This window comes from Mustela nivalis (assembly GCF_964662115.1).
Source record: "Mustela nivalis genome assembly, chromosome: 15".
NCBI classification, from domain to species: domain Eukaryota; kingdom Metazoa; phylum Chordata; class Mammalia; order Carnivora; family Mustelidae; genus Mustela; species Mustela nivalis.
This window is the reverse complement of record NC_139034.1, coordinates 29,485,198-29,502,850: the sequence shown is the minus strand read 5'-3', so window position 1 is coordinate 29,502,850 and position 17,653 is coordinate 29,485,198. Positions and strand designations below refer to the sequence as shown.

Genomic DNA, 17,653 nt, shown 5'->3' with positions numbered 1-17,653 from the left:
ATCTCATTGACCCATTTTCTGCTGGGTTGCTGGACATTTGCTTTGACTTCTAGGGTAGTTTCGTTAAGGAGGTGTGATAGAAGTTCAAATATTTCTTCCTACCTTGTCATTTGTCTTTTTGCTTTGCTCATAGCACTTTTCATCATGTAAATTTTTTTAGCATATTGGAATTTATCATGGTTTTAATTTTTTCTGGGATGGAGTCAAAGTGCTAAAATCTTTGACTTACAGTTTCACAGACTTTAAATATGCTGTTCCATGGTTGTTCTGTTTTGTATGTTGCTGTTGAGAAATTTATTACTAATGTCTTCTGCCTGGAAGCCCAAAGGAATTTTCCATTATCTTCAATGTCCAATAGTTTTACTAAGATATGACTTGGATTGGACCATCCTAGAATAGTTTTTACATTACACAAAGAGACTTTACGAAGTGTAGATTTGAGTCTTCTGTTACTTTCAGAATGTTTTCATAGATTGAAGTTTAAATATTAGCTCTGCTATTGTTTTTCTCTTAGGAACTCTTTTACATATTGTCTGTATCATTGAATTTTTCTCTTTTTACCTTTCTTTAATTTCCATTCTCTTGGCCATCTTTAAGTCTTTCCTCAATATCTCTTACATTCTTAAATCTATTCTCTCTTAGGTATCTTGGATGTTAGCTTCATTTTGAAAGACGATTTTTTTTCTCATTTACTTCCTGAGTTCAGTAAATCTACTTCTCATATCTTCCTTTTGTTGTCCATTTATTTTGGAGTTCTGAATTTGTATTTGAGAACTTATTTCTGCAAATGCTTGTTCAAGGATATTTAATTCAGGTAGGAGTATTATGCTGTGGTTTTCTTTAGCTCTGTAGTTTAATTTTAATTCTTATTTTACGTTTTCTACTTACAGTAATTTTTTTTTAAGGTTCTGTTTGTTCATTTGTGAGATAGTACAAGCATTGGGGAAGGGCAGAGGGTGAGGGAGAGAGAGAGAGAAAGAAAGAATCTGATTCCCTGCTGATCAGGAGGACACGGGGCTTGATCCCAGGACCAGGAAATCACAACCTGAGTTGAAGGCAGACCCTAAATTGACTGAGCCACTCAGGTGCCCCTACTTATATTAATTTTACATGAATGAATGTTGTGTACCAGAATTTACTCATTTTAAAGTGTTTTAATTTTCCTAAACCAGATAACAATAGCATATAGACAGGAGTGAGGGAGTTGGAGAAATTACTGGATTTTTTTTGTTCAACAGCTCCTTCTATTGGTTTAATACAATGCAGTTTTTTAAATCAATGATTTCTTTTGGGGTGAGAGTGGTTGATGTATCTTTTATTCTTTTTCAGCAAGATCACTGATTTCTACCATCTTTTCTTCCTCTTACCACCAAGCCTCCAGGTAAATGGTGTTCCTTCAAAAAGTCATCCTCTTATCTCAAAAACAATACCCCTTCTCAGACTGCTGTTTGGTCCCATGCAATTTCAAGTGCCTTCTACCTAATATGTCTCAAACATCTTAGTATCTTCCTCCTTAGGATGGGGCTTTCACTTTCTGGAGTTACTTTATTTGCATTCTACTGACTCTATGTCCCGCTCCCCTCTCCTGTTTTAAGTCTCAACCTTACTTGCCACTTTAGCATGGGTTTCAGAGCTCACTCTATGCATTTCAGTGTTTACTTCTCTCATACCCATAATTTGCAATTATATTAGTTAGGCAAGGATGGTGGTGGTTTAATTTACTCTCTTTATGGATCTGTATGGTTTTTTCAAAGACTGTATGGTTAAGATCTGCATTTAGACAGTTACCATAGTCCTATGGACACCTGAGGTCAGGTTTTTTAGTTATTTGTTATTTTAAAAATTATTTTCTAACTTTACTGCATGGGATCAAAAATTTGACTTTTTATTTTTTGGAACTAAATTGTTCTTTATGGTCTAATATAGAACAGATTTTTTTTTTTTAAGATTATATTTGTTTATTTGAGAGAGAGAGAGATCACAAGCAGATAGAGATGCAGGCAGAGAAAGGGAGAAGCAGGCTCCCTGCTGAGCAGAGAGCCCGATGTGGGGCTTTATCCCAGGACCCTGAGATCATGACCTGAGCTGAAGGTGGAGGCTTTAACCCACTGAGGCACCCGAGTGCCTCTAGAACAGATTATTTATTTATTTATTCATTTATTTTTAAAGATTTTATTTATTTATTTGACAGAAAGATCACAAGTAGGCAGAGAGGCAGGCAGAGAGAGGGGGGGTAGAAAGCTCCCTGCTGAGCAGAGAGCCTAATACGGGGCTCAAACCCAGGACCCTGAGATCATGACCTGAGCCAAAGGCAGAGGCTTAACCCATTGAGCCACCCAGGCACCCCTAGAACAGATTTTTTAAACTGTCCCCTGTGCAATTAGAAAGATGTATTCTCTATTACTGGACTCAAACTTTGATATAAATCTGGATCTACCTTACAATATACTTAATGGTACTTATTTTGAGAGAGGTGTGTTAAAGTCCTCCGTTAGCCAGTTTCTATTTCTCCTCACATCCCTTGTAGTTTTTACTTCATGAAAGCTGTTAAGGTGTTGTTTAGTAAATAGACATTCTGAAAAAATCCACATTCTGAATACAGCTGTTTGTTTATAAAATATCCTTTATTTTAATGCTTCTTGAACTAAATGCTGCCTTGTCTGATATCGAAATGATAAACCTGTTTTAAAATTTGCATTTATCTGATATATCTGATATATTTTAAATTGTTCATTCATTAATTCCTTTTATTATTAATTTTTATAGCTCTACCTTTTGTATACAGCAACTGAAAATCTTTTTCTTTAAGTTGAGCCCATATATTTACTAATACATCTGATATTTAGGGTGTTATTGGTAACTTTTCATGTTTTACACATTTTGTGTACTTTACACACAAACACATACAGAAACTGTGTGGTCTGTTTGCTCTTTTTAAAGAACATATTTTAGTATTTAGGAAACTTTTGTGTATTTTATTCTTGGGGTTAAGTCTGTAGTAATATCTTTATATTATACTCATCATTCTCATCCCTTTTTTAAAGATACTATTAGTTCCCTGCTATTAGCAGTAACAAAATTATCAATTTCTTCTACCTTTCCTTCTCCCCCACCATCTATAGTTTTGATTACTGTATTATTTTTATCAGTGTTTTATACATCTAAGCAGGTATATATACTTATGTTTAAGTATATATAAGAATATATGAGTTATATACATATAAGTTTATATATATAACATATATATGTTTATATATATAAGAATATATATATAAATATATATATAAACATATATGTAAGTTTATACATATATTCTTATATATATATGTATATACTTCCTGTGTTTATATTTTTCTCGCACCTAATTCCAATAGGCAATTATTTTAAAATTCTTTAAAAACTATTTTATTTACTCTCCCCTTTCTCTCCCATTTTTTGGTAGGTTACATTATTTCTACATTGTCAGACTATTCACATTATCATTCTATCACCATAATTCCCATCTTTTAAAGCCTTTGCCCTACATAAAATATAGTCAATGCTTACCACCTGACTTGATGCTGAAGTTTCTCCAATCACTGCTTGGTTGTCTGAAATTTGTTCTCTAGAATATTCTTAGGAAGGATTCATAGGAACAACATTGTTTCATGTTTTTAAATGTTTGCTGATGTCCTGACATCTTGAAAAATAGTTTTGTGAGACATGAAATATTTATTTCCTCGGATATTTTAAAAAAATGTTTTGCTCTTATCTGCCATAAAATGTTGCTGCTAAAACCAATTTTTAAATCCAATTTTATTTTTCTTTACAAGTGGACATTGTTTCCATGGAAGCAAGAAAAAAAAATTTTTTTTCCCTGTATTTTTAAAATCTAACAATTCTACAAGAATACATCTTAAGTGTTAGCTGTTCTGGGTTGAATTCCCCAGATTCACAGTATGCCTTTCAATATACATAAACATTATTAGTGTTAAGTGCTCTTCAATCTAATAGTTCTTTGTGCCATTACTGCAGTTTATATTTTTTTTATTGTGGTTAAAAAAAAAAACCATAAAATCTGCCATTTTAACCATTTTAAATTCAAGTATACAACCAAACGGCATAAAGTACATGCAAATGTTATGTAACCAGCACCATCGTGCTTTGGTTTACATTTGGGCAATTCCTTATAAATACATTTTAGCTCTCTTTGCCTATCTTGTCACTTTCTCTTTACTCCTTTAAAATGTTTGATTTTTTTCAATTTTCTCCTTTCTATTCTGTTTCACTTACTGCTTTCTGGGATGTATGGTCACTCTTGTTTTCTTTCTCACTTCATCATTATTTTAAAATATTTTTCAGAGGCCCAGGGTCCTGGGATCGAGCCCCACATCTCTGCTCAGTGGGGAGCCTGCTCCCCCGCCCCCACCTGCCTCTCTGCCTACTTGTGATCTCTTGTCTGTCAAATAAATAAATAAAATCTTTTAAAAAAATAAAAATAAAAATATTTTATTCTCCTCCTTCTTGAATTGTCAGCTCTCACTTCAATCCCCATACAACCTAGTCATCTCATTTCTGAGCTCCTTTTATTTCTGATTTGTGTGGTTCTTTCAAGGGTGTCATCTTTTCCTTAATTTCTCTTCACTTACTTTTAAATATTTAGATTATCATTTTCATCAGCTTTATGGTCATATTTTTTCTGGTGTGTTTTCACTATATAATATAATTTATGGCTCATTTTTTATTTTTTCCTTACAACAACTTAGTATGTAGTTCTAACATAGGTCATTTTCTATCCTACCAGGAAGAGATTTGTTTTGTTTTACATTGCATGGATCCCAGTTTTTATTTTTATTTTTTAAGATTTTATTATATGACAGACAGAGATCACAAGTAGGCAGAGAGGCAGGCAGAGAGAGATGGGGAAGCAGGTTCCGTGATGAGCAGAAAGCCTGATGCGGGACTCGATCCTAGCACCCTGGGATCAAGACCTGAGCCCGAAGGCAGAGGCTTTAACCCACTGAGCCACCCACGCGCCCCGGATCCCAGTTTTTAAATACCTATTCCCCAATTAAGAGACAGCTGGGTTGTTTCCAGGTTTTGGTGATTACAAATACAGATGCTATAAATATCTGCAGAGAAGTGATTTTAGGTTTCATTTCACTTTTCATGAGAAAATCATGTAATAGTCTTTGGGGATATGCAAATTAAAACCATAATGAAATGCCATTACATATCCCATATAATGGCTAAAACTAAACCAAACAAATAAAATTACTGGTGCCAATTGCTGGCAAGGAAGAGAAGCTAATGGAGCTCTCTTTGAGTAAATGTCAACAGAGGAGTGGGATTACTAAGTCACATATCAAAGGTATGCTTAATTTTATAAAAAAAACTGTGAAACTGTTTCCAAATGGCTGTGGTATTTGCATTCCCATCAGCAAGATTTGAATCCTGTTGCTTCGCATCCTGGCCAGTCCTTGCTATTTTTTTCCTTTCCTCCCTTCCTTTTTTCCTTGGAGGATGAGGGGGCATTCTAAGAGGTTGCATAATAGTATCTCATTTCATTTCCTCAATTGCTATTCTATACTTTTTCTCACTTAACACAAAATGGTGACCTTTTTCCATTGTCATTAAATAGCCTCTATTCACTAAACAGCTTTTGGAAATATTCCTTTTTAACAGGCTGAAATATATCTATCACGATGGATGTATAATAATTTATAAAAACCATTCTTCTACAATTGGTTATTTTTTTTAATCTCCAATTACTTCCAAGTAAAAAATCATACTGTGATCATAAAGGTTTGACTCCATCTCCATTGCCATAGAAGTTTCCTTACAAAGGGTCAGAGATTATGCACAGTTTTGTCTTGATGCATTCTGACAAACTGCTTATTTAAATGTTTATTTTTTTAACTACATGTTAAATATTTTCCATGTAAATCATTTGTGTTTGTTCTTTTGTGATCATGAGCTCATGTCCTTTGCTCATATTCTGTCAGGGTACTGACGTTCTTATTTTTTTTTTTTTTTAAGAGATGAATACACTCTCCAAAGGTATAGATACTGCTTTACATGTAAAGCAAGCTAGGCCCACCACTGGCCTCCCCATCCTATTCTTTATCCTATTTGTAATATGAAATATATTTCAAATGAGCAAACATATGTCCAATACCAACTGCATGCAAACTTGTTCATGACTCAGGAAGGAGTCTTGCCTCCATGGAATTATTTTATTTGCCACAGCCAGCGAGAAACAAAGTAATATAAGATATGCTTAAATGAAGAATCTGAGTATATGGCAAGAAGAGGTTGTGATTAAATTAAACCTATCTATACTCCAAAGAGAAGGTAAGCTAGGCATTAATTACTTTCAAAGATAACTGTGGGCAGTGAGAACCATTAGAAAGAGAAAAGGAAAGTACAAAGCAGTCCCTAGATCTGCAAATGATGTAAGCCACAATAGAAGCATTTGAGGGTCACAAGCTACACACCCTACTCCTCCAAAATCTAACTGTAGGAACCTAACAGAGTCATCAAAAGTTCACAATAATCTCATAGAAATGAAATTGTTACTTAATTTTGGGGGATAATATAATTAAAAAAAAAATTAAGGTAGAGAATAAGATCCTACTCCTACCACCCCTTGCCAAGATTCTGTGCTTCCTACCTTGATGCGTTTTAGCCTTTAACTTAAGCACAAGGCATAAAATGGCAGGAAGTGAAGCAGCCATCTTGGTCCACAACATGAAGCTGCATGATGAGGTAGCAGAGTAACAAATTAGGAGCTTGGGGGGCCTCTGACAACCTTTTGCAGCAAAGCTACGTGATCAGCTCAAATTTTTACTTAGTTTAGACATTTTTTATTTTATTAAAAAATTGCCGGGGGGCATGGAACACCTGGTTGGCACAGTCGGTTAAGAGTCCAACTCTTGGTTTCAGCTTGGGTCATGATCTTGGGGTCTTGAGATCAAGCCCTGCATCTGGCTCCACACTCTGCATGGATTCTGCTTCGGATTTTTTCTTATTCTCCCTCTGACCTTCCCGCTTGTGTTCTCTAGCTCTAAAAATAAATAAATCTAAAAAAAGATTGGGGGGGGCACAATTATTTTTTAGGTTGTCACAGTAGCCAAACCTGTACCTTAACTAGTACAAATTCCAAGTTGAGAAGTAGGGGATTTGTCAATAATACATAAAATATTAAGAAAAGGGGGCCTAAATTAGGTAGCAGCAATGACTGTAGAAAAATGAGAAGCAAAGCCATTTTGGAGGTTGAAGCTACAGATTATACAGTTAGGTCACAGGGAGAGGTAAGAATTTGAAGTTTTAAATCAGAGCCATTCAGAAGATACCTATACCATCAATCATGATAGGAACCTTAAATAGAGTTGCATACAAATTGAGTAGATCTAAATGCCCCAAAGGCTGTGAGAAATGAGTGTTAAGTGCTTAAAAGAGCATAACTTGACATAGAATCAGGACTTATTTGCACAAAAATTATAGTTTAAGTGGCAAGAGCAAATGAGCTATTACAAAGGGAGAAGTCATCATAAGGGGAAAATTGTAGTGTTTCAATTCTGTCATTTAAAAACAGCTACATATATAATACTTCAAACATTTTCTCTTTAAGGGAAATAATCTGAATGTCCCACGTGTTTATCTCACAAGCCTTTTCTGTAGATAAGAGACATTCTCATGACTCAGGCAATCAATTTCATCGATTAACGAAACACCACAAACTGCAATGGTAATTTTCACCTCCATGGTTTTAAATCATTTATTTTTAGTTGCATTATTTAATTTATCCCCTAAAATCTTCACTAATAAAATCATTTATATCTTTAAAATATCAAATACAAGAACTGCAAACAGGTTGAGAGCATTTTTTATTGATTTTTTTTATGAAAGTAAGTAATTTTAATATATATTCAGCCACAAAAATTCATTTCAAAGGTGTTATCAAATGTTTTCTAATTAAACAGCATGCATCAATTGATAATGGGGAAAAAAATCTAAACTTGTATACATTATGAGACTGCAATGAAAAATAATCCTTACCACACCAATATAAGTTAAATCATTTTTACTTAAAGTCATTTAACACTGTTCATACGAAAGTATTATTTTAAGAAACCTCTAAGGATCCTCAGCTTATATATTATAAAATTCAGAGATTTGTATTCTTCAAAGAAAAATATCATACTTACCTAACTTATTATTTAAAAATTACTTACTTAAAATTACAGGACATATTTATGCAATATAAACTTAAAGTTGGCAGTATTTTGACTTTAAGCAGTGTTAAAAATAAACTAGAAAAACAATACATCTTTTTCTTCAGAAGAGAGCTAAGGAAGGCACTGACAAGTTTGATACTCATTTATAGAAACTTTCAAGAAAAAATGGCAAACAGAGCATTATTACTTTAGGGCTCACCTTCATTATCTAAATTTCAGTGTATTACGATTTCATAAAAAGACCTCACAAAAAAGGATTATGAACTTAGCCATAATAGTATTTGTATGTATAAATTGGAAGCAATAAATTTAGTTCAAGAAAATGAAAGTCAAGTTTTCTAGAAAGCAGGTTAAATTCGTTTTCAGTTGGGCAAAAAAGAAACGTATATCCACACTTTCCAATTATCATATTGTTTTATTTATTCATTCAACAATTATACTTCTGAACACATGCCAGGCATTATTACATGAGAATGCTATGCAGAAGTTTCAGCGAACATTTACTGAGCTGCTCTTATAGCCACTGATCCCTTACTTTATGATAGCCACATGCACCTTACCATCCACTAAATTACTAACACTTGAACTCTTGCAACTTAGGCCTTACAAAACTCGTGATTAAAGAAGCAAATTTTTAAAAGAAAATTAAATTTTAATCATTCAATTACTGCTGTTTTTGATATTCCTGCCACAAAACACACGGTACTCTTGACGAGGCTGAGCCACCATTGGGTAACCAACTGAAAACTTAAGTATTTTTGTTTTCGTCTAATGCGTGTCAAAAGAGCTAACCACAAAATACTAGTTTTTTTAATCAGCTAGGTTTCCATATCCGGTCATTTTTCCTTCCAAATGAAAATGTGTGCAGTCTACTTCGATTCAAAACAAAAACCGAAATGGAGGAAAAGGAAGTAATTCCTTTCTTCCTCCTACCTCAAAAAGAGCTCAGAAAATACCTTCCCTTACACACGCCTCCCCTGACGAAGCAACAGAGCAAGTCAAGGCAGACCTAGAAAATTCCGAAATTGAAGGAGCAGGAGGCTGGCTGAGGACAAAGCAAAGGAAATCTTCCAACAGATCCTAACCAGAGAAACAAAGATCTGCCAAAAGTCTTCCTTCACTTACAGTTTCTAAAAAGACCACCAATTCGTAGATTTTTAAAAAAACCACTGCAGGAATGCTCGCTGCATATTAATAAACCTGCCCAAACGCAGAACCAGATGCCCACAATTATCAAAGGATGACCTTAGTCAGAGGGTTAACTGTCGAGAAGAGCCAACACTAGAGCAGTCACTGCCTCGCAAACGACAGAAAATGAAGACGTCTCTTTCTAACCTGAGGATAGTGGTGAGGCATCGCCCTCTCTCCCCTTCCATTAATGACCAGCCTTGTTCCTTTCTGAATGATGCAGTCCATCAGACAACCTCTTTAGGAGGGATGATGGTCAATCTTCCGACACAAAGATTATGGGAGTAACTCTCTGGAACCAAAGGAATCAGCGTTAAGGCATCAGAGCCCCCAACAAGCCCTCCACAATGACCAACTAACCAAAGCCTGGGATCCCCACCACCCCCATTCATCATCACTCTCTCGAGACAGGGCTGATTCACACCAAGAAGACCTCTCCCTTTCAGGTAAGTGAGAAGGCACCAGGTGTCTGCCCTCAGATCCCCCTTCTCCTCCACTGCTTTCTCAGGACCCCTCCACACCTGGAGCCACTAAGTAAGCTTTCAACCGCCGAGAAGCCCAGTCCTAGCCACACACAAGATGGCAGCGGAACACCTACCAGAGGAAACAGCTGCGCCACCACTCCTGCAATGCCGGCCTCTCGACTGCGAGTATCCCCATTGGCCCCGCCAGAGAGCGCGAGAAAAGCCGAGAGCTCTGACAGCCAATCGGAAGGCGGCGCAATTGGGCGCCGCCGCGCTGCCGGGGATACGCGCGCAGAGCCTCTTGAGGCGTGGACCCAGTCGGGTGTCCAACCAATGGGCTCTTGGCCAAGTAGTGGGAGCTCTGGGTGTCCGGTTCCTCCCATTTAGGATTAGCGTTAGGTAGGCCTGGGCGTTGGGGATTGGGCGGCCCTCCTTCCCCGCCTGAGGCGAGGCGGGACAGTTGTTGCTGAGGTGAGGTCTGGTAAATGGTGAAGTACTTCCTGGCCTGGGGGGCATCTGGGACCTTGGGGTCTCGGTGGCGTGGAGTCGGAAAGGAACCCGACCCGCGGGGAAACCCAGCCTTACCAACGGAACGGGCCTGGCGCAGCCCTCAGGTGTGGCGGGCGGCGTGGAAAAAGCAGTGGTTAGTGGAGCGGAGGCACGGCCTTGGGTGGCCCCCTGACAGCTCCTTCGGTCCAGGAGCTGGGGCCGCGGCGGAGCCCTCGGCTGCGTGGACCCCAGCCCTTGCAACCTCCCTTTTCCTTTTAGCCACCTGCAGTCCCAGGCTGTAGCAGGGACCGTGGGCGTTCTGAGTTCTCAACCCCCGTTTCATTTTCTGTCTCCGGGTGCATACCTTAATGTGAGGTGATTCCTAAGCAGCTGGGAACCTGAGGCTGTAAAAGGGGCTGCAGGAAATGGACTGCAGTGTAAAATCCAGAAGCAGAACTGGAAGGTTTAACCACTGACCCATTTCACAGGTAAGACTTGACACGAGTCCTCGATAAGTAGAATCATTTGTCCAAGATCACGGAATTGAGATTAGATCCGAAAGGCACCTGACTCTGATTAACCACAACCCCATAAGTAATTAGAATAAGGAACAGTGTGTAATGAACTGAGCATTTCAACATGTGGAAACCTGCAATGAGTTCTGCATGAGAGAAACAGAAAGGGAACTTCGAAAAGGTTGAGTGGAATAACCAAAAAACGGACTCTGAAATCATCCTGCCTGGTTCCTTATTTTTTGTCACTGCCACTTACAGTGTGACACGCCTTAGCTTCCTCTTTAGAAAAAACAGACCTGCTAATTTTCTCATGATCGTTATGCAGTTCAGTAAGAGTAAGTGAAGTACTTAGAAGTGTGCCTGACACATGGTTTCTACTCAATAAATGTTCATTACTCTCATCGTAGTTAGAACCTGAGAAATAGAGAAGAAATGTTCAGTTTCATAAAAAGCCTGTTCTTTAAAACAAAGCAACCAGAAATTGAGGTGAAACAAACCTTCCGCTTTTCTCCAAAATGAAAAAGTGAGAAGGGGGAAAATATGACCAAATTAAAAAACCCCTGCTTCACTCCAAAATACTAAACCAGGTGTCTCTGGATGATGAGATTTTGAGTGATTTAGCCCCTCTTCTTTTTGCTTTACTATATTTTGCAAATTTTCTTTAGTACACGTTTTACTGTTAAGTTATTTTTAAAATTTCAGAAGATATGAACAACATTGGTGAAATTTTTCTTCAAAAAGCTATTAGGGGCGCCTGGGTGGCTCAGTGGGTTAAAGCCGCTGCCTTCGGCTCAGGTCATGATCCCAGAGTCCTGGGATTGAGCCCCTCATTGAGCTCTCTGCTCGGTGGGGAGCCTGCTTCCCCCCCCCTCTCTCTCTGCCTGCCTCTCTGCCTACTTGTGATCTCTCTGTCAAATAAATAAAATAAAATAAAAGCTATTAGTATGCATGTGTGCTGTAGGTGAAATTGGTAGAACCATTCTAGAAAGGAGTTTGGCAGTCTGTTTCAAAAGCCTTTAAAATGGACAATCCTTTTTTGAAAATTATATACTTAAATTTTAAATTAAGTGCACTATTACATTCTTTTTACAAAATTAGATCCTTATAGGTAGCACAGTCCACAACCCCTGAATTACCCCTTGCTTCCCCAGCCCCCTGTTAAGGAGTTTGGTGCAAAACCTTTAAGTCTTTTTTTATGCTTCTGTATTCTCAGTGGGTTCCTATATGCATTTGTAACTTTAAAAAATGTTGATACTATCATACTATATCATGTTCTAACTTTATTCATTTGATAGTGTATACCTGTTATAGCTTATTATGTATTTATGACTCATTTTTTAAACCTGCTGGATAGTGTTCCAGTGTATGGCTGAATTGTTAATGTAAAATATTTATTTTTGTTTCTTATTGGTTTTTATATTTAAATTCTATCTTGTTTGATAGGTACTATATAGCACATTTTATTTGCCATTCTCTTTTTGATGGACATTCGTTGTTCCCAGTTTTTCAACTTATAGACAATGCTGCAGGTAAATTCTGGTATGTATTTTCTTGTGCACGTGTTTTTCTCAAGGATATATATATATGCCTAAAAATGGGATTGCTTGGTTTTAAGTTACGAACACTATTTTTTTTTTTTTTTAAGATTTACTCATTTCTCTTGAGATAGAGAGAGCACTAGTGGGAGAGGGAGAGGGAGAAAGAGACTCTCAAGTGGACACCCTGTTGAGCAGAGAGCCTGATAAGGGGCTTGAACTCACAACCCTAAGATCATGACCTGAGCTGAAATCAAGAGTCAGTTTCCTTAACTAACTGACTGAGCCACCCAGGTGCCCCAAAGTTACGAACATTTGTAATTTTAATTGGTCTTGCCGAATTTGCCTCCAAAATACTACACTAATTTAAACATCCCCAAAATAATTTTGAGACTTCCAGTTTTCCTACACTGTAGACCAACACAAGATATTGGCTGCTTTTTGTCCATCTGATAGATCAAATCATTTGTCATTTTTAAAAAATTTTTTCATTCTCGGGACACCTGGCTGGCTCAGTTGGTTAAGCAGCTGCCTTTGGCTCAGGTCATGATCCCAGCGTCCTGGGATCTAGTCCCACATCGGGCTCCTTGCTCCGCAGGGAGCCTGCTTCTCCCTCTGACTCTGCCTTCCACTCTGTCTGCCTGTGCTCGCTCTTGCTCGCTCTCTGACAAATAAATAAAAATAAAATCTTTAAAAAAAAAATTTTTTTTTCATTCTCTGATTACTAGTAGGGATGCAGTATCTAGTCATATGTTTATTAATTTATAATTTATGTAAATTTCTATAATTTCTTTTAAAAATTACCGATTTTTCTGTTGGATCATCTTTTTCTTAATGGTTTAAAGTTTTATGTACACTGGATACTGCATATCCTGTATAATTTTTAAAAATTTTTTCAGTGTCAGGGTGCCTGGGTAGCTCAGTCAGTTAAGCATATGACTCTTGATTTCAGCTCAGGTCATAATCTCAGGGTCATGAGATTGAGCCCCACTTCTGACTCTGCACGGAGTGATGAACCTGCTGCACCATCCCACTAACCCAAAGTTCACAAGCTCTATTTCTCTTAGCTCTTTGCTTGGCTTTTAACTTTTATCATGTTTTTGTTTATTCTACAGATAGATACTGCTTTTTTTTTTTTTTTTAAGTCTTTAGATGTTTTATTTTACTGCATTTCTCTTAAGACTTCCAGTATAATACTGAATAAGAGCAGTGGTGGCAAGTGTCCTCATCTCTGTGCCTGACTTTAATGAAAATGCGTCTGATGTGTTATTATATATGAGTTTTAGTAGAGAGTTTATTAGGTTAAAGAGGTGATCTTTTCTTCCTAGTTTGTTAAGGTTCTCTCATCTCCCAGCCTCCAGAATAGTTGCTGACTTTTATTGAATTGTTTTATTTACTGCATCTGAAATTACGGTTTTCCATTTATATGTTAATGTAGGAATTTACATTGATTAACTTTCCAATATTAAATTTTAGGGATATTCCCAGGATAAATTGTGTTTTAGTAATATACTTTTACTCTACAGCATATTTTACTTAGTATTTTTGTACAGAAGTGCTTTTGGCCTTGAGTTTCTTCTCTTACATGTCATGGTGATACTAATCTAAAAAAAATATTGAGTGGCTCCCATTATTTTTCCTGACCTGGAACAGTTCATGTATGATAGAATTTATCTGTTCCTTGAAAGTTTTGTAGAATTCATCTATAAAACTGTTATAATAGGAGTGAGGTGGGGATATGTGGCATGTAGCTTTCCTAAGATCTTGTTTAAACTTTTTTTTTTTTTATACTTTTGCCTCTGATTGGGATTTCTACTTCTTGAGCCTATTTGATATTAAGTCAGAAATTTCAATTAGATATTCATGTGAATTGTTCTATTATTGTAAAATATTTCTCTGTCTTTTTTATTGGTTTTCATATTAAATTCTATTTGATATGAACATTTCTTATATTTGCTGGTATGTCATTTTCCACATGCTGTTATTTCAACCTTTTGTTGACATCTTGTGTGATTTAAGTAGGTCTCTTATTTTAAAATATAGCTAGGTTTTGCTTGCAATCCATTTTGAGAGTCCTTTAATAAGTTAGATTAACACATCACCTTTTTTGTGAATATTAACAGTTTGGTTTTTTTCTTATCTTATTTACCATGCTTTTCTTTGTATCTTTTATTCATTTATTTCTAGAAAGATTTTATTTATTTATTTATTTGACAGAATGACCACATTAGGCAGAGAGGCAGGCAGAGAGAGAGAGAGGGAGGGAAGCAAGCTCCCTGCTAAGCAGAGAGCCTGATTTGGGGCTGGATCCCAGGACCCTGAGATCATGACCTGAGCTGAAAGCAGAGACTTAACCCACTGAGCCACCCAGGTGCCCCTCTTTGTATCTTTTATATCTTATTTTTCCATTCCTTTTTTTAATTGAGGTTGGCCCCAAATTTTCTTTGTTCTACTTGTTTTTTTTTTTTAAATACATTACCAGTGCATTTTCAACATAGTTCTTAAATTTATGTTTCCTAACAAGATCTAAATTTGATTAGTATTGATATCCTCCATATGAAGGACTTGACAGTGCTTCTACTTTACTTTCTTTAATCTTGCAGTAATCCCCTTCTGTACCCATTCTATAAAAGAACATAATTTTCCACGATTCTATCATTTTGTTTCATTTGGTATTAAAACCCATTTTTAATCTGTCTTTAGCATTAATGTGTTTTAGCCATTTGCTCATTATTGCTTCTTATACCTCAGAACTTCCATATATGTTAGTTTTTTTCATGAAGTTTGGGGACTACTTTATTTCTTTCAGAGAGTCCCTAAATGCCTTTTTGAATATGTCTAAAATTCTCTTTTTTTTAACCTTCACTTTTCAAAGATAGCTTGGCTGGAAGGCATTCTGGGGTCTGACTTCTTTGCCTTAACTTACTACATCTGGGATTGGGAGGGAGACAAACCATAAATGACTTTTAATCTCACAAAACAAACTGAGGGTTGCTGGGGGGAGGGGGGTTGGGAGAAGGGGGGTGGGATTATGGACATTGGGGAGGGTATGTGCTTTGGTGAGTGCTGTGAAGTGTGTAAACCTGGCGATTCACAGACCTGTACCCCTGGGAATAAAAATATATGTTTATAAAAAATTAAAAATTTAAAATTAAAAAAAAAAACTTACTACATCTGGCATTTCTTTTTTTTTTTTTTTTTAAAGATTTATTTATTTGACAGAGAGAGATCACGAGTAGACAGAGAGGCAGGCAGAGAGAGAGAGAGAAGCAGGCTCCCTGCTGAGCAGAGAGCCCGATGCGGGACTCGATCCTAGGATACCGAGATCATGACCTGAGCCGAAGGCAGAGGCTTTAACCCACTGAGCCACCCAGGCGCCCCTACATCTGGCATTTCTGATAAGAAGTCTGATTACCAGTCTGACAAGAGTGTCTTTTAGATAGTCTAGATTTTCTGGAAACTTCTAAGACTTTCTCTTTGTTTTTGATATTCTAAAGTTGTATTTTATCTTGCTTGGTACCCAGTGAATCCTTAGTTGGCTTATGTGTTTTTCAGTTTTGAGAAATTCTTGGTCATTATTGCCTTTTCTTCATTCATTTGAGGTAGTTAGTGTTACTATCCCCATTTTAAAGTTTTTATCAAGTATTTATAAGAAATAAGAAAACTTTTAAAATTTTTATAAAATGGGGATAGTTTATGTGAATTAACAATATTTTAAATACGGGTGATTCTTAATTTCTCTGTAATTTCCTAATTTTGATATTTTACATATTTTTTCATTTAATAATTATTCTTGTTTCTGTAATAGTTTATACTATTTTAAAAGAGCTATTGTTAGAACAGTCTTTTTTTCTTATATGTTTTATTATTTGCATATATGTACCAATCTTTATTATTTTCTTTACAGAATGTCTCATGCATCCATGGACCAAAAGATGGAGTTGGTTTTTATTTTTAAAAATAGATTATCAGTGATATGATATGACTGTAAATACTCGATGAAGTTGCATGGACTCATCATCAGGTTGGACTAGTGGTTACTTCTAAAAGTTTCTTCAACTACAGTTACTATTTGAAAATTCAGGCATGCAAGAACATTAGGTTTGGAGTGGCATAATGATGTATTTTCTCTAAGGACTGCAAATTTCATAGAGACCATAGTTGGATTCCAGTTGGATTCCAGTTATATTCTTCAATCAAAGTGATTCAATCCTTTGATAAAGTTAATTTTGAAGAGTTTTATGTTTATGAACGACGCCAAAAGATGGGAGAAAAAAATGGTAGGTTTGGAAACCATTGTTAAATATTATATTTAAAAGTGTATAGACTACGTAATGAAGTATGATTTTCAAGGTTTTTTACTGCAAATGACTTTTCTACATTTGAAGGAATTTAGGATATATATTTTCATGTAGCCAGCAATTTTGACAGTCTGTATAATTAATTGTGTCTGTAAGACTAAGTCATTTCTTTAATATATGTTTTTAAAAATACACTTTAGTCTTTAGAAAACTTTTATATTTACTTTTTAAAGAAAAATTGAGAGGTTAGTACAAGTTCCCATATCTTATACATCCAGTTTTGCTTATGATTAACATCTTATATTTGGCTTGTATATTTGTTAAAATTAGCCATTATTATTAACTAAAGTCCATAGTTTTTTCATATTTCTGTAGGTCTTACTTGATGTCTTTTTCTGTTCCAGGATCCCACATTATATGTATTTGTCATGTCTCCATAGGGTCCTCTTGGATGGAACAGTTTCTTAGACTTGGGTTTTATTTTGTAGTATGTTGTATCCCAAGTATTTTGTAGGATGTTCCTCTATTGGAATTATTGATTGATTTTTTTTTTTTTTCATGATTCAGTCAGGGTTTTGGGTTTTAGGGAAGAAGACCACGGGGTACAGTGCCATTTTTACCACATTATATCAAAGGTACATGATTTCTCTCTTACTGATATTGAGCTGGATCATCTGGCTGACATAGTATTATGTAGTTTCTACACTGTAAATTACCTTTTTTTCCTCCCTATATGCTCCTCAGATTTTCAACAACCAAACACTGAGAGTTGGACATGCAGATCATGGGGGCCACCTGAGGGGATCAGGGCTTTTAATCATCAAAGTCCGGAGGTGGGCTGACAGAACTGTGAGAAATTCCACAGAGACGCTCCAGTATTAGGGATACCAGAGCCTGAAGGCATCTAAGTAGAACTGAGAGAAATTCTGAGACATTCTGGGT

The 17,653-nt window shown here is 36.3% G+C and overlaps 2 protein-coding genes across 25 annotated transcripts in view; one reads left to right on the top strand and one right to left on the bottom strand.

Annotated features, from left to right (window-relative positions):
* CAB39L (calcium binding protein 39 like) overlaps window positions 1–10,147 on the bottom strand; it is a 121,843-nt gene extending 111,696 nt beyond the window's left edge. For 4 of the 15 annotated variants that reach the window (XM_082701561.1, XM_082701559.1, XM_082701552.1 and 1 more), the window contains exon 1: window positions 10,006–10,075. The gene's annotated coding sequence lies outside the window, so the exon portion shown is untranslated. Of the gene's footprint in view, window positions 1–9,554; window positions 9,700–10,005 lie in introns of those variants that run through there. The other 11 variants (XM_082701556.1, XM_082701547.1, XM_082701557.1 and 8 more) reach the window with 8 other exon arrangements.
* Window positions 10,148–10,164: 17 nt separating this feature from the next.
* Window positions 10,165–17,653, top strand: part of LOC309849217 (histone-lysine N-methyltransferase SETDB2-like) — a 93,351-nt gene continuing 85,862 nt past the window's right edge. For 2 of the 10 annotated variants that reach the window (XM_082701520.1, XM_082701525.1), the window contains exons 1-4: window positions 10,714–10,848; window positions 12,319–12,404; window positions 16,318–16,434; window positions 16,546–16,690. In XM_082701520.1, coding sequence (XP_082557646.1) covers window positions 16,675–16,690 — 16 coding nt within the window. In that variant the 5' untranslated portion in view covers window positions 10,714–10,848; window positions 12,319–12,404; window positions 16,318–16,434; window positions 16,546–16,674. Of the gene's footprint in view, window positions 10,849–12,318; window positions 12,415–16,317; window positions 16,691–17,653 lie in introns of all 10 variants that reach the window. The other 8 variants (XM_082701528.1, XM_082701522.1, XM_082701529.1 and 5 more) reach the window with 6 other exon arrangements.